At 48.9% G+C, this 12,901-nt stretch overlaps 4 protein-coding genes across 4 annotated transcripts; 3 read left to right on the top strand and 1 right to left on the bottom strand.

The window, feature by feature from the left end:
- Positions 1-23: 23 nt before the first annotated feature.
- ATNIH1004_002505 (gamma-glutamyltransferase family protein) lies at positions 24-2,074 on the bottom strand (the record flags this gene model as incomplete). Its single annotated transcript, XM_033567194.1, has 4 exons — positions 24-1,304; positions 1,418-1,767; positions 1,835-1,853; positions 1,910-2,074. 4 exons carry the CDS (start codon positions 2,072-2,074, stop codon positions 24-26), a joined length of 1,815 nt encoding a protein of 604 aa, XP_033429189.1.
- Positions 2,075-3,062: 988 nt separating this feature from the next.
- On the top strand, positions 3,063-4,520 carry ATNIH1004_002504 (uncharacterized protein; the record flags this gene model as incomplete). Its single annotated transcript, XM_033567193.1, has 3 exons — positions 3,063-3,337; positions 3,400-3,718; positions 3,777-4,520. The coding sequence occupies 3 exons, from the start codon at positions 3,063-3,065 to the stop codon at positions 4,518-4,520; spliced, it is 1,338 nt and encodes a 445-aa protein (XP_033429188.1).
- Positions 4,521-4,872: 352 nt separating this feature from the next.
- On the top strand, positions 4,873-6,051 carry ATNIH1004_002503 (putative mitochondrial carrier protein (Rim2); the record flags this gene model as incomplete). The annotated part of the gene is made up of 3 exons (XM_033567192.1): positions 4,873-5,006; positions 5,066-5,789; positions 5,848-6,051. 3 exons carry the CDS (start codon positions 4,873-4,875, stop codon positions 6,049-6,051), a joined length of 1,062 nt encoding a protein of 353 aa, XP_033429187.1.
- A 656-nt stretch (positions 6,052-6,707) lies between these two features.
- Positions 6,708-11,345, top strand: ATNIH1004_002502 (uncharacterized protein; the record flags this gene model as incomplete). Its single annotated transcript, XM_033567191.1, has 5 exons — positions 6,708-7,733; positions 7,787-9,322; positions 9,391-10,335; positions 10,389-10,622; positions 10,698-11,345. 5 exons carry the CDS (start codon positions 6,708-6,710, stop codon positions 11,343-11,345), a joined length of 4,389 nt encoding a protein of 1,462 aa, XP_033429186.1.
- Positions 11,346-12,901: the final 1,556 nt, after the last annotated feature.

Here is a 12,901-nt window from a genome sequence, read left to right as displayed (position 1 = left end):
AGCCCTATACCATCCTAGCAGAATCATAGAACAGGAACGGCCATCCCATCGCCCCTTGGGTCGCTCCCTGCGCTATAGATCAATTTCCCATCATCGTAGTGACAGCGGATAATCTGTCCGCGGCCAAACATGCCCCTCTTCCATCCCGTTAGGACCTCTATCTTATGGCCGAGTTGCCTGAGACCTGTAATAGCCTGCTCACTGATACCTTCTTCCACATACACGGTGCGATCTGGGGATAATCCGGCCTGCACGGCTGAGACGCAGATCCGAGGGGAATCCAGCGCAGCCTGTGGGTGGTAGTTAAAGGCGAGCATGTTGAGCAAAACCTGAACATGACCTTGGGGCTGCATGAAACCGCCCATAACACCATAGACCGAGTGCAGAGAGCCATCGGAGACGTTGGTGACCATTGCAGGGATGATTGTGTGATATGGTCGTTTCCGTGGAGCCAAAGCATTGGAATGGCCTGGAATTAGAGCGAAATTGGCACCGCGGTTCTGCAAGGTAAACCCGCAGCCCTTGGGGATAATTCCTGTGCCAAATCCGGCATAGTTGCTGTTGATAAATGATATGCCATTCCCCTCCTTGTCAGTTACCGCGAAGTAAACTGTATCACAGTGGTTGTGGGCCGGACTACCGTGATCAATGATGTCAGAAGCCTTGTCGGCGTTGAACAACTTTGCGCGCTCAACCAGATACGTCTGTGAGATGAGCTCTTTGGTTGGGACCTTTTCCTCGTCGGGATCCGCGACCCACCAGGAAGCATCCGCAAACGCAATGCGAAGACTTTCAATCACCGCATGAAGGTACTCAGCTGAGTTGTGCTGGGCTTCCGTGAATTTCGGGATCTTTCCCGTGCGCTCAAGTTCTTCAAGTATGCCCAACGCCATGAGCGCGACAATTCCCTGTCCATTTGGCGGATGCTCCCAGATCTCAACCCCCTGGTTGGCTCTACCCTCCGTACCATGGGCTTGTTTGCCCATTATGTCTTGCCCAGTGAACTTCAGGGAAATGGCCTCCGTATTTTGGCTTCCCGTTTCAGCGTGATACTTGAGATCATCCAGGGTCAAGTAGCCCCCTAGACCTTGAACAACCTTAACCAATTCCTCTGCCACTCGTCCTTCATAAAATCCTTTTTTACCTTCCGCCGCGAGCGTCCGGAAAGTCCGAGCTAACGGGGGGTTCTTCATGATTTCTCCGGGAAGGGGGCTTCTGAACCCATTCGCGGCTGTTGGGTCGGGCTTAAGCATCTCATGGGCATTTGGAGACGCCTTGCGAAGCAGATCCTCCCCCTCGTGCCACTAGAATAGGATGCCGGTCAGTTTGGATTAATGAACAAGAGTACTGTGCTGTTTGCTCCCGGCTAGGATACTCTCACAGAGCACCAAATCAAAGAGTGATTATAATGACATACAAAATGGGACGACAGTTCTGAGACCGGGAACCCTTCTTCGCCGAGCTCAATAGCTGGAAGCAGAATTTGCTCGAGAGACAGTTTACCGCTGCCAAATCGCTCGATCGTATCAACCCACCCCGCAGCCGCACCCGGGGTGGTTGTTGCAAGTGGGCTTGTCATGGGAATCTCGCCCGCTTCGCCAGGACTGAGGTTCAGATCCTTTCTAACCTTTTCGAGAGTAGCATTGGCGGCATATCTACCGGACCCGTTTAGAGAGTGAACCTTCTTCGTCTTGGCGTCATAGAAGAGGCAGAACATGTCTCCTCCAATTCCCGTTGAGCTAGGCTCAGTCATATTCAGAGCGGCGGCTATTGTCATGTGTAGGTTAGTCGCTTGAAATCCTATGTTTATTCGAGACAAGTATTCACTACGTACCCACCGCAACAGCTGCATCCTTCAAGGGTCAATCAGTTTAGGTAGCGTTAAAGAAAAGTCTATTTAGGAACGTACAGCAGCATTTCCTCCTTCCATGAGGATCCTCTGTCCTGCAGCGGCAGCCAGAGGCTGGGTACAAGAGACGATTCCATTCGTACTATGTACGGTGCTCCTCCGACTCGCAAATGGAGCAAAGTCGGGATTGAGTCGAGAGTAGACAGCCTTCGAATTAAGAGGCATTTTGGCTTGATCCCTTTGCGGAAGGGTAGGTTGTGGTAAGATCCAATTGCTGTTGAATCTGGGGAACGGAGCAAGCTGGGTTAAATAGAGAAATCCGGAATTCGGGTGATTCATAGTTAGAAGATTGTTCCAAACCCCTTGCCCCGCTACCACTCGGGGCAATCAGATTGGAGAAGCCAAGATTATTAGCTAACTACTGAGAGTAGTTAGTACCGTAATATCCATCCACCTTTGTGTATTTCATTTGACTGCGAAGAAATAGACGGAATGGAGCGCCCGGTGCACAGGACCCCGGGTTAGGACAATGATCTACATCCATGGCACACGTCCTCAACGCAGACTGGGAAGCTGAAGTTGGAGATGGTGGATTACAAAATCCGGAGAAAAGCGCCATCTCCGATCAAGTGACTTTCTCGATCAGGATAGAGCGGGCGCTATTCCGTTTTAATAATGGCGTCATCCCATAACTCCAGGATCAGGTGATCTGATAAGTGATTAATTATATTAATTGGATCGATCCAATCGATCTATCATGATAAGATAGACAAAGAAGAAGCAGAAGAAGCAGAGTAACGGAGGTTCAAGAACTACTGCTCGTTCAGCTTCTGCTTCTCCTATTCCCCATCCATTCCCACCCGGAACCCATTGGACACGACCTCCTTACAGACCCGACCCAGAAGAATCGCCATCGGCTTCTTGATAGCCGACATTGTCCATCGTGTCCCCCGCACCTACCACGGAGAGTGGAGCTTTCTCAACACGTTATCTCACAGCGATCGTAGACATACTCTGTGCAGTACAGTATCATAATTATCATTTTGGGAGAAAAATAAAATAAAATAAAAAAATATGGAAATACCCTGCTGATTTCACTCTGCATATTGGAATTCTGCAATTTACCATCCGATGCAAACCTCCTGTTTTTGCTGGTTGCCTGGATATTGAGACACCTATTGAACCTCGTCTTTCCCCTTCACAGTCCAGCAAAATGGTGGTGTTTGTTGACCTTGATCACGACACAATTAACAAGTGTCACTATTCAAAGTACCCGAATCCCTTAGTCCATCCGTATGGAGAGTCTGGGAAGCCTTCCACTGCCTTATCAAAGCCGGGGCGTCGCAATTCTGACTCGTCGTCTTGCTCTGCGGATATGGAGACCGACGACGGCGCTTCCACCGAATCAGCATACGATGCTCGTCCGTCAACATCGGAAAGGGATGCTCCAAATCACAACACATTTTCCGCTGCTTTGAGCTGCTACCCGTTTGTAAACCCTTAAACTAGAGATGATTGCTTCAACCCCGTCGCGCTAACCAAGCGATCAGAATTGTCAAAGAAATTGCCCAGCTAGTGGATTTAAACACCCTAGTCTCCTTGACCCAAACATGCCGCCAATTCCATGCCAACTTGTCGCCGTATCGCCAGCAACTGATGAAACAGACCCTCCGTTGTGAGAATGAATACGTCGAAACATTAGTGGACTTGTTGAAGAGTGGAACTGCTATACCTGACAGCGTCAAGTCCGTGCTCCGACTCCTGAGCCAGGGGGCCATGCATTCCGGGCGCCTCACTAGTGGCAAAATATCAAAATGTGCCCGGGATATGGTAGCGGAGTGCCGAAGATGCTCGAAGGTCGTGTGTCGGGTACCGCCCACCCGTTCCCGTGCCACTATAGCACTACATACTAATGGTACCTGTCCAGAACTGCACGGCCAAGCCTGCGACAAGTAGCATGCTTAAAAATCGTATCCGTCGTCTTTGCACCACCTGCCGTACGGCACCATTGGCCGATTTTCTAGTCCCATCTCCGATCGACTCGCTCCATCACGACCCTCAAACACCGTTATCACTCGATCCATCTAGCTTTACGGCACCCGTATTTTTACGTACTCCATGTTCATGCGTCGAAGCATTTTGGCTCTGCCATCAATGTGGGCAGCGATTACGCAGCAATGACACTACCTACCGCCGAGTATGGACTTGGCGTACCCGCTACAGTACTTATCTTGGTGGTCTAGGGACTGGGATTGGTGAAGGATGCCAGGGGGTCAAATGCGGTCGCGGAGAGGAATGTCTGGCCGCCCAAGAAATCGAAATGGAAGTGGAATGTGAAGCGGACGAATCCGCGGGGAGCTTCTTCGACCACTTTTATGACATTGGATACGGACCTCGTAGGTCCCATAACCATTCGAGTGACCGAGGAGAAAATCGCGACGAGGAGGAACCCGGATACTTCAGACAGGAAATTATTGGAATAGGTGGCGTCGTGAAACAAAAGGCTAAGAAAAGAGTCACCGTCGGCGCCTGCGTGGTTGAACACGAGGACGAACGAGAAACAGGGCAGTACCTGATGCGAGAAGAAGAGGGGCAGGACCGAAGTTGGTGTGGATGGTGCTGGAGAGTCATTCCCTCCAAAACAGAAATCTGGACGGGGCCAGCATCGTGATGGAGTGAGGATAGCTGACAGTTCTAGTAACTAGATAATTAGATCGTTGCCAGTGGAGCCGATGGTCGGGGCGGAAGATCCTCTCTCCGGTATAGGCTTGGCCAAAAAAAAAAAAATCCAGAACGCTGGAGGCAGCGTCCCTGGCGGCGTTTTCTTGGCGCAAGAAATCAAATCCTAAACTTCCCCGACTCTGTCCAACAAAGTTTTAAGATCCTCTCTTTGCGTTACGTGTGCTATGATAACAAGGGATTAGCGTACTGTGATTGTCTTGATTCTTCGCAACGGGTCCTAATCTAATCACTTTTCCCTCTATCCCCCCATCCCGTCTCGTCTCATCTCGTCACGCCCGGAGATGCAGGCACTCCGAAAAGATATCGATAATGGTTCGACTCGAAAGACCTTCGCAGAAACGGCTGCATCGGATAACAAAATTACATCGCATGTCCTTAAGGCATCTAGTCCTTCTGCACATTTCATAGCTGGCGCGTGAGTATTTTGATGGTTCCCAGATATCGCCCGGGTAATGCTAATCCAAGTCCTGACAGCTCTGGTGGAATGGTCACGGCGCTCCTTACGTCGCCCTTAGACGTGCTCAGAACCCGATTACAGTCCGACTTCTATCGCTCGCAACTCAAGTCTGCTGCCTCAACTCCTTCCCCCCACACTCGAGTATCTCTCCCACGATCCTTCCTTCTCCATTTCCGCGAAACATTCGACATTCTCTTCTCCATACACCGGGTCGAAGGCTGGCGCAGCTTATTTCGGGGTCTTGGGCCAAGCCTTACGGGCGTTGTACCCGCCACTGCCGTAAAGTTCTACGCGTATGGGAACTGCAAGCGACTCTATCCGGGCCTCCTTGGCTATGACGCCGACTCCACGTCAGTACATGCTCTTTCGGCGGCTACAGCGGGTATCGTGACGGGGACAGCAACAAATCCAATATGGCTGGTCAAAACACGACTTCAGCTTGATAAATCACATTTGCATAGCGGCGAGCAACCGCGATACAAGAACAGCTATGATTGTGTAAAACAGGTCATCCGGCAAGAAGGTGTGAGGGGACTATATCGGGGTCTTGCGGCTAGCTATCTCGGCGTGATCGAGACGACTTTGCATCTTGCGTCATACGAGCGGATCAAGGTCATGCTCGCGAACCAGACCAAGTTAAAGGACAAGGCTAAGAACAGCGAACTAGTCCAAGGGCTTGTTCTTAGTGGTGCTGCGGGCCTTTCCAAGCTGATTGCCGTGTTAATTGCTTACCCACACGAGGTGAGTCTCTTACTAGGTTCGGACCAGTTCCAACAACTAACAGACGGTTGCTCTATAGGTGCTTCGGACTCGGCTACGACAAGCCCCGATGGCGGATGGCCACCCGAAATATACGGGAGTTATGCAGTGCCTCCGGCTGATGGTCAAAGAAGAGGGCGTCGCCGCCTTGTACGGAGGATTAACCGCCCATCTGATCCGCACTGTCCCTTCGGCTGCGATCACGCTGGGAACATATGAGCTGGTACTCAAGTTGCTGAATTAGCTGCTCGGCGACGAGCTAGCGTGACGAAGCTGGAGCACGTCGATGTATTATTATTATTATTATTGTATGTATGTAAAGTCATGTATCATGGACTCCTAATATGACGGAAATAGACTCATCACCAAGACGATTGCCCAAGAAGTCGGAATCGGATGTGCAAGAGAGCCGTTGACTTGGCATGAGTAATGGAATTCCGACAGCAGAATTGTCACCCTCGTATTGTTATTTTTTTCGCCATTCTCTGGCCCCTGCTCTTCGGGCTCCCAATTCGGCATCGGGTGATCACTGGTATCAAATCCCCTCCACCCTCCTGGTCTTCTTCTTCACCCACTTATTTGTCTCTCCTTCATTTGTTTCTTCCGGTCCAATTTCTGGCTTCTTGGCTGTCTGCATCCCACTAGCCCAGATGGGTCCCCTTATTGTTATTATTTTTGGTTTCTCTCGTATTCCCGGGAACGCCAATCGCCGGCTCCGAAAGACGTATAGTACATATATGATCTGGAGGATTGATCCTTTGCCGTTCACATTCTTTTCGGTCGATTAACCTCAGCCTATCCTTTTGCCTACGATATCACTCTCAGGAAATAATACTGGTCCCACCAGTCCATCCCACGGCTTCCATAGCCCCATCCAATAACAGCTTGTCGGATGAAACAATGGCCTCCACCACTCAAGCCCACCATACCGAAGGAGGGCATGAGCTGAAGCTGGACCCAGATATATCTGAGGATAGTGAATCTCGCAAAGAACAGGAAGTGCTCAAGCTAGCTCGTGAGTTCACAAACAGGTCAACCAAGTCTCAACACCAACAACCCCTGTTCGGTGCGAATCCTGGAAAACAGCTGGACCCCAAAAATCTAGAGTTCAACGCTAGATCCTGGGCGAAGGCATTTTATAATGTGCGCTATAAGGCAGAGGGCAATTCGCAGCCAAGGGTGGTGGGGGTCGCTTTTAAGAACCTGAACGTGTATGGCTATGGTACTGCTACCGATTATCAAATGAGCGTTGGCAATGCCTTTCTTAAGCTACCGTCCATGGCCCTTCGCTTTTTCAGTGGAAAGCAGAAACATAAGGTCGATATTCTTCGAGATCTCGATGGACTGGTCCTCCCTGGGGAGCAGCTATGCGCTTTGGGCCCTCCTGGATCAGGCTGTTCGACGCTACTGAAGACAATCGCTGGCGACACACATGGCTTCCAAGTTCACCCGTCTTCGTATATCAACTACCATGGTATTACTCCACAACAGATGTCTACTTCGTTTCGAGGGGAGGCCATCTATACCGCAGAAGTCGACACGCATTTTCCCATGCTTTCCGTGGGTGATACGCTTTACTTCGCTGCACTTGCCCGCACTCCCTACCAGATCCCTGCAGGCGTCAGCCGTGAGGAATACGCTATCCATCTGCGTGATGTTATTATGGCCATGTTTGGTATAAGTCACACTATCAACACTCGGGTAGGCAATGATTTTGTCCGAGGAGTCAGTGGAGGAGAGAGAAAGCGCGTGACGATCGCTGAAGCCTCACTAAGCTATGCCCCATTGCAATGCTGGGATAACAGTACGCGAGGCTTGGATAGTGCCAACGCTGTCGAGTTTTGCAAGACCCTGCGCACGCAGAGTGATGTTTTTGGGACGACTTCGTGCATTGCCATCTACCAGGCTCCTCAGGCAGCCTATGAAGTATGTGAAGAGACAAATATATGATATCCAAGTCCATCCTAACCACTGGGTAGTTATTCCACAAAGTAACAGTCTTGTACGAAGGGCGACAGATATATTTCGGCAAGGCTGATGAAGCCAAAGCATACTTCGAACGACTTGGCTTCCAGTGCCCTGATTCACAAACCACGGCTGACTTCCTCACCTCAATGACGAACCCTGTGGAGCGAGTGATCAAACCAGGATATGAACACCTGGTGCCACGAACAGCTGATGAATTTGCTCAGAGATGGAAAGATAGTCCCGAGCGTCAGGAGCTTTTGCTCCAGATCGAAGAGTATGCTGGGGATCACCCGTTTGGAGGATCTGACCTCGAGCAATTTGCTCAATTAAGAGCAATTGAAAAATCCTCCAATCAACGCCAAAAGTCACCGTATACCCTTTCCTACTGGAGTCAAATTAAATTGTGCTTGTGGCGTGGGGTACGACAGCTAAAAAATGACCCCAGTGTCACGCTTGCCATGCTAATTGGAAATTTCTTTGAAGCATTGATTATTTCCAGTGTCTTCTATAATCTTGCGAACGACACAACCTCCTTTTTTTCACGGGGTGCCCTGCTATTCTTGATGGTTGTGATGAATGCTTTTGCAAGCTTACTTGAAATCCTGTCACTTTATGCGAAACGACAGATTGTGGAAAAGCACAATCGGTATGCACTATATCATCCGAGCGCCGAGGCAATCGCTTCGATCATTGTTGACATGCCATACAAGATCACCAACACGCTGTTGGTGAACACGACCCTATACTTCATGGGCCACCTTCGTCGAGAACCTGGGCCGTTCTTCTTCTACCTACTACTCTCGTTCTTTATAATGATGTCAATGTCTATGTTTTTCCGTCTCTTTGCCTCAGTGACCAAGACCATTGCTCAGGCTCTAGCTCCTTCGGGTATTATTATGATGGGTCTAGTCTTATATACCGGCTTTGCACTACCCGTGGCATACATGCGTGGTTGGGCTCAGTGGATTCGTTACATAAACCCCATATCCTATGGGTTTGAATCTGTAATGGTTAACGAATTCCACGGACGTGAATTCCCGTGTGCCTCGTTCGTTCCATCTGGGCCTGGGTATGAGAACGTTTCTCCAGATCAACGTGTCTGTTCTACAGCAGGCTCTCTTCCCGGTTTGAATACTGTCAGCGGCACAGCATTTGTCCAGAGTTCCTACCACTATTTTAACAGCCACCGTTGGCGTAATTTTGGTATTATTATTGCTTTCACCGTCTTTCTTGGTTTTTGCCATCTAGTGATGTCAGAGTTGGTAGCCTCTGAGCGTTCTAAAGGAGAAGTCCTTGTATTTCGGCGTGGCAAGGCACACAAATCCAAGGCGAAACGATCGCAGCTTGACGAGGAACAGTCAGGCTCCCCCAGTGTTCAGCATGAGAAACATGACAATAGCGTGGACTCGGATGCCGATGTCGACCAGCAAGTCTCCATTTTCCATTGGGAAAACGTATGTTATGACATCAAGATCAAGAACGAACCTCGACGGATCCTGGACAATGTTGATGGGTGGATTAAGCCGGGCACATTAACTGCACTAATGGTATGATTTTCTGGTCTCACTGCTCTCCCTTCCGAGGTTATGGACAATACTAATTCCAGCAATTCCAGGGTGTTTCTGGAGCGGGCAAAACCACTCTCCTTGACGTACTCGCCAGCCGCACTACAGTTGGGGTTATCTCCGGTGACATGCTCGTCGACGGTCGACAACGTGATGAATCATTCCAGCGCAAAACGGGATACGTACAGCAACAGGACTTGCATCTCCATACATCCACCGTCCGTGAGGCCCTTGAATTTAGTGCTCTTCTCCGACAGCCAAGTCATTTCACTCGCCAAGAAAAACTGGACTACGTAAATAAGGTTATTAGTCTCCTTAATATGGACGAATATGCAGACGCTATAGTTGGAGTTCCTGGAGAAGGTCTCAACGTGGAACAGCGCAAGCGCTTGACAATTGGTGTGGAGCTCGCTGCTCGCCCGAAACTGCTTTTCTTTCTTGATGAACCAACCTCCGGTCTGGACAGTCAAACGTCATGGTCAATCTGTAACCTCATGGAGAAGCTAACTCGCAACGGCCAAGCCATTCTGTGTACCATCCATCAACCCTCTGCAATGCTCTTCCAGCGCTTCGATAGACTACTTCTTCTGGCCACAGGAGGCAAAACGGTTTACTTCGGCGAAATTGGGAGAAACTCCCAAACGTTAGTAGATTATTTTGTCCGCAACGGCGGCCCAGCTTGCCCGCCAGGTGCGAACCCGGCTGAATATATGCTGGAAGTGATAGGTGCTGCACCAGGCTCCCATACGGAAATCGATTGGCCTTCAGTTTGGCGCAATAGCAAGGAATATCAGGAAGTCCGTACAGAGCTTGCCAGTTTAAAAGAACTTGTCAATTCCCCTTCAGCAGTGTCTGACCCAAACGACAAATCCAGCTATCAGGAATTTGCTGCACCCCTTACAACGCAATTGTACCAAGTTGGGCTGCGCGTTTTCCAACAATATTGGCGGACTCCGTCCTATATCTACTCCAAAGCTCTGCTTACTGTGGTTTGTGTAGGTTTGAAAAATTCCTCTAGATTGGCACAGGACTAACTGTTACGCGCCAGTCTCTATTCATCGGATTCTCCTTTTTTAAGAGTGACAACACCATCCAAGGCCTACAGAACCAAATGTTTGGTATTCTGATTTTCTTCTTTATTGTGATCCAAATGATGTTCCAGATCATCCCGGTATTCGTCACCCAACGCACGCTGTATGAAGCACGCGAGCGCCAGTCCAAGACCTATGCATGGCAGGCATTTGCCTTATCGAACATTGCCGTTGAAATCGCATGGAACTCGGTAAGACCATTTCACCCTAGGTGCAAGTCGCTCTCTCTCTCGAACGACAAACTAACGGACAATCTCACAAACTAGATCCTAGCCGTCCTGTGCTTCCTAGTATGGTTTTACCCCATCGGTCTCTACCGCAACGCCGAATACACAGGAACCGTACACTCGCGCAGCATGCTAGTATTCCTAATCATCTGGGTTCTGTTCCTCTTCGCGAGTTCCATGGCGCACATGCTCATTGCTGGAGTCGAGAGTGACGAGCTGGCGTCCGCCCTCGCCAACATCCTCAGCATCATGCTGTATGCCTTCTGCGGTATTCTCGCTGGTCCTAACGCTCTCCCCCGCTTCTGGATCTTTATGTACCGCGTGAACCCCTTTACCTACGTCACTTCAGGCCTGTTGTCCGCCAGTCTGGGTAACGCCCCAATGCACTGTGCCACGAACGAACTCCTTTCCTTCTCGGCTCCGCCAAACCAGACCTGCTTCGAATACCTCGAGGCATACATGGCCTCTTATGGGGGCGAACTCATGAACCCGGATGCTCGGGGCGCCGAGAACTGCCAATTCTGCAGTGTAACCAATACCAACGACTTCTTGAAGACAGTCAGTATTGACTTTTCGACGCGGTGGAGAGACTTCGGATTGGTGTGGGTGTACGTTGTCTTCAATATCAGCGCCGCGGTGTTTCTGTATTGGCTTTGTCGGGTGCCCAAGGGGAAGAAAAAGAACTAATAGACGTGAAACTGGGCGCTTATTGGTTGTTGGATATAATAGGAAATAAGTAGGAGATTATCTATCCCCTTCTAATTAAACAGTTAGACTAAAGAGACAGAAAAGTCGAACAGATTTTGTTTTGTTCGGTTGTACATATGTTCCTATACGGAGTTAATTTTCTAGAGCCACTGCTACTGTACCCTTCTGGATGCTAGCAGAAAACTGATGGGAATTAAACGATTTTTGAGTGACAAATTGTCTGAAGCAAGTGTACACATTTGCAGGCCATACATAGTAAACAAGCCATTGTCTGTGCATTGGAATTTTAATGACCCTATAATATACCTGACCACCTGACGCCCGCTATCATCTAGTTTTCAGGTCAACCACAAGATTAGAAAAGCCACAATGAAAACATCACAAGATTAGATTTCTTTGTGGAGTAGAATACATGGAATACAAAATAAGCGAAGCTATCTAGCTAATTTTTAGAGTCATGGAATCACTGTGGAAGCTGTATTTGTCTTGTCTGTTTATTAGGGTGTTCCTTAAGCTGATGGGCTGCACCTATGCAAACCCGAGGCCATGTGCGGAAGAGTCAGTTAATGGTTTCTGTTCGAGTAAAATTTAACCTAGTAATTAGGATAATGGAAGGGTCTATCTTGAAAGTGAACTAGATTAATGCGTTAGACAGATATCAATATCTTAGCATATAAAATTCGCGTGGTGATGTACAATTGGTCCGCAGGAGCAGTGGCATATTGTTACCTGAGTGATTCACTGAGGACCTAGGCAAGGGCCGAGGGGATTTATAAAACAATTTATCAAGTCTTTACTTTAATATCTGCAATAAATATAATAATAATCCTAATGATTTTAATATAGCGTGATCGTTTCCATCAGACACTTCAAGCAGCCCGAGCGAGGCGAGGCTTGTACTGAAGTGTATTATATTAATGCTGGCTGTTATGAAATAGAAAAGGCTTCCGTGATTTACGACCGAGAAAAAAATGTAAGAATTTGCTCATTCGCGGAACTAAGTTGCGGATTCCCTTATGTACCCGTCATCTCCAAAGCTGTGTTATCAGGATATCTTCCCACCTTTTCTCTCACCCTTCTTCCAATAACCCTTTACCTCCCTCGCTTATATTGTCATGTCAGCCTACTCGGGCATCAAGATGTGTCCAACAGGGACTTTTGGGAGCAATACTCTGTCATTCCTGTCCGATGCTTCCGCTCGCTTCAGACTACCAGGAAGTCAAGAGAACCAGAGAGAAAAACTAGAGACGAAAAGAAAGCCTTGGATGCACTAGGTGATACGTTCAAGGAATTAACGGAGTATCCAGTGGTTTATATGGAATCTGAACATTTTGAATGTCTCCCAATCGAGATCGTCATCATCAAGACTCCTACGTAGAACGACCACAATATCGAGGAGAATGACAGCAATCGAGTGGATGCTGACAGGAACTTTTTCATTCACCTGTCGAAGGAATGCGTCTTATTCACACACAGCCCGAATTTTGAGTCCCCGGAGGTTGCAAAAAATACTCGCAGATTGCAGAGGCAGCCGA

This window comes from Aspergillus tanneri (assembly GCF_003426965.1).
Source record: "Aspergillus tanneri strain NIH1004 chromosome Unknown AapTan_1_pilon_pilon_pilon, whole genome shotgun sequence".
NCBI lineage: Eukaryota > Fungi > Ascomycota > Eurotiomycetes > Eurotiales > Aspergillaceae > Aspergillus > Aspergillus tanneri.
The sequence above is the reverse complement of the archived record's forward strand: the minus strand, read 5'-3'. Positions and strand labels throughout refer to the sequence as shown.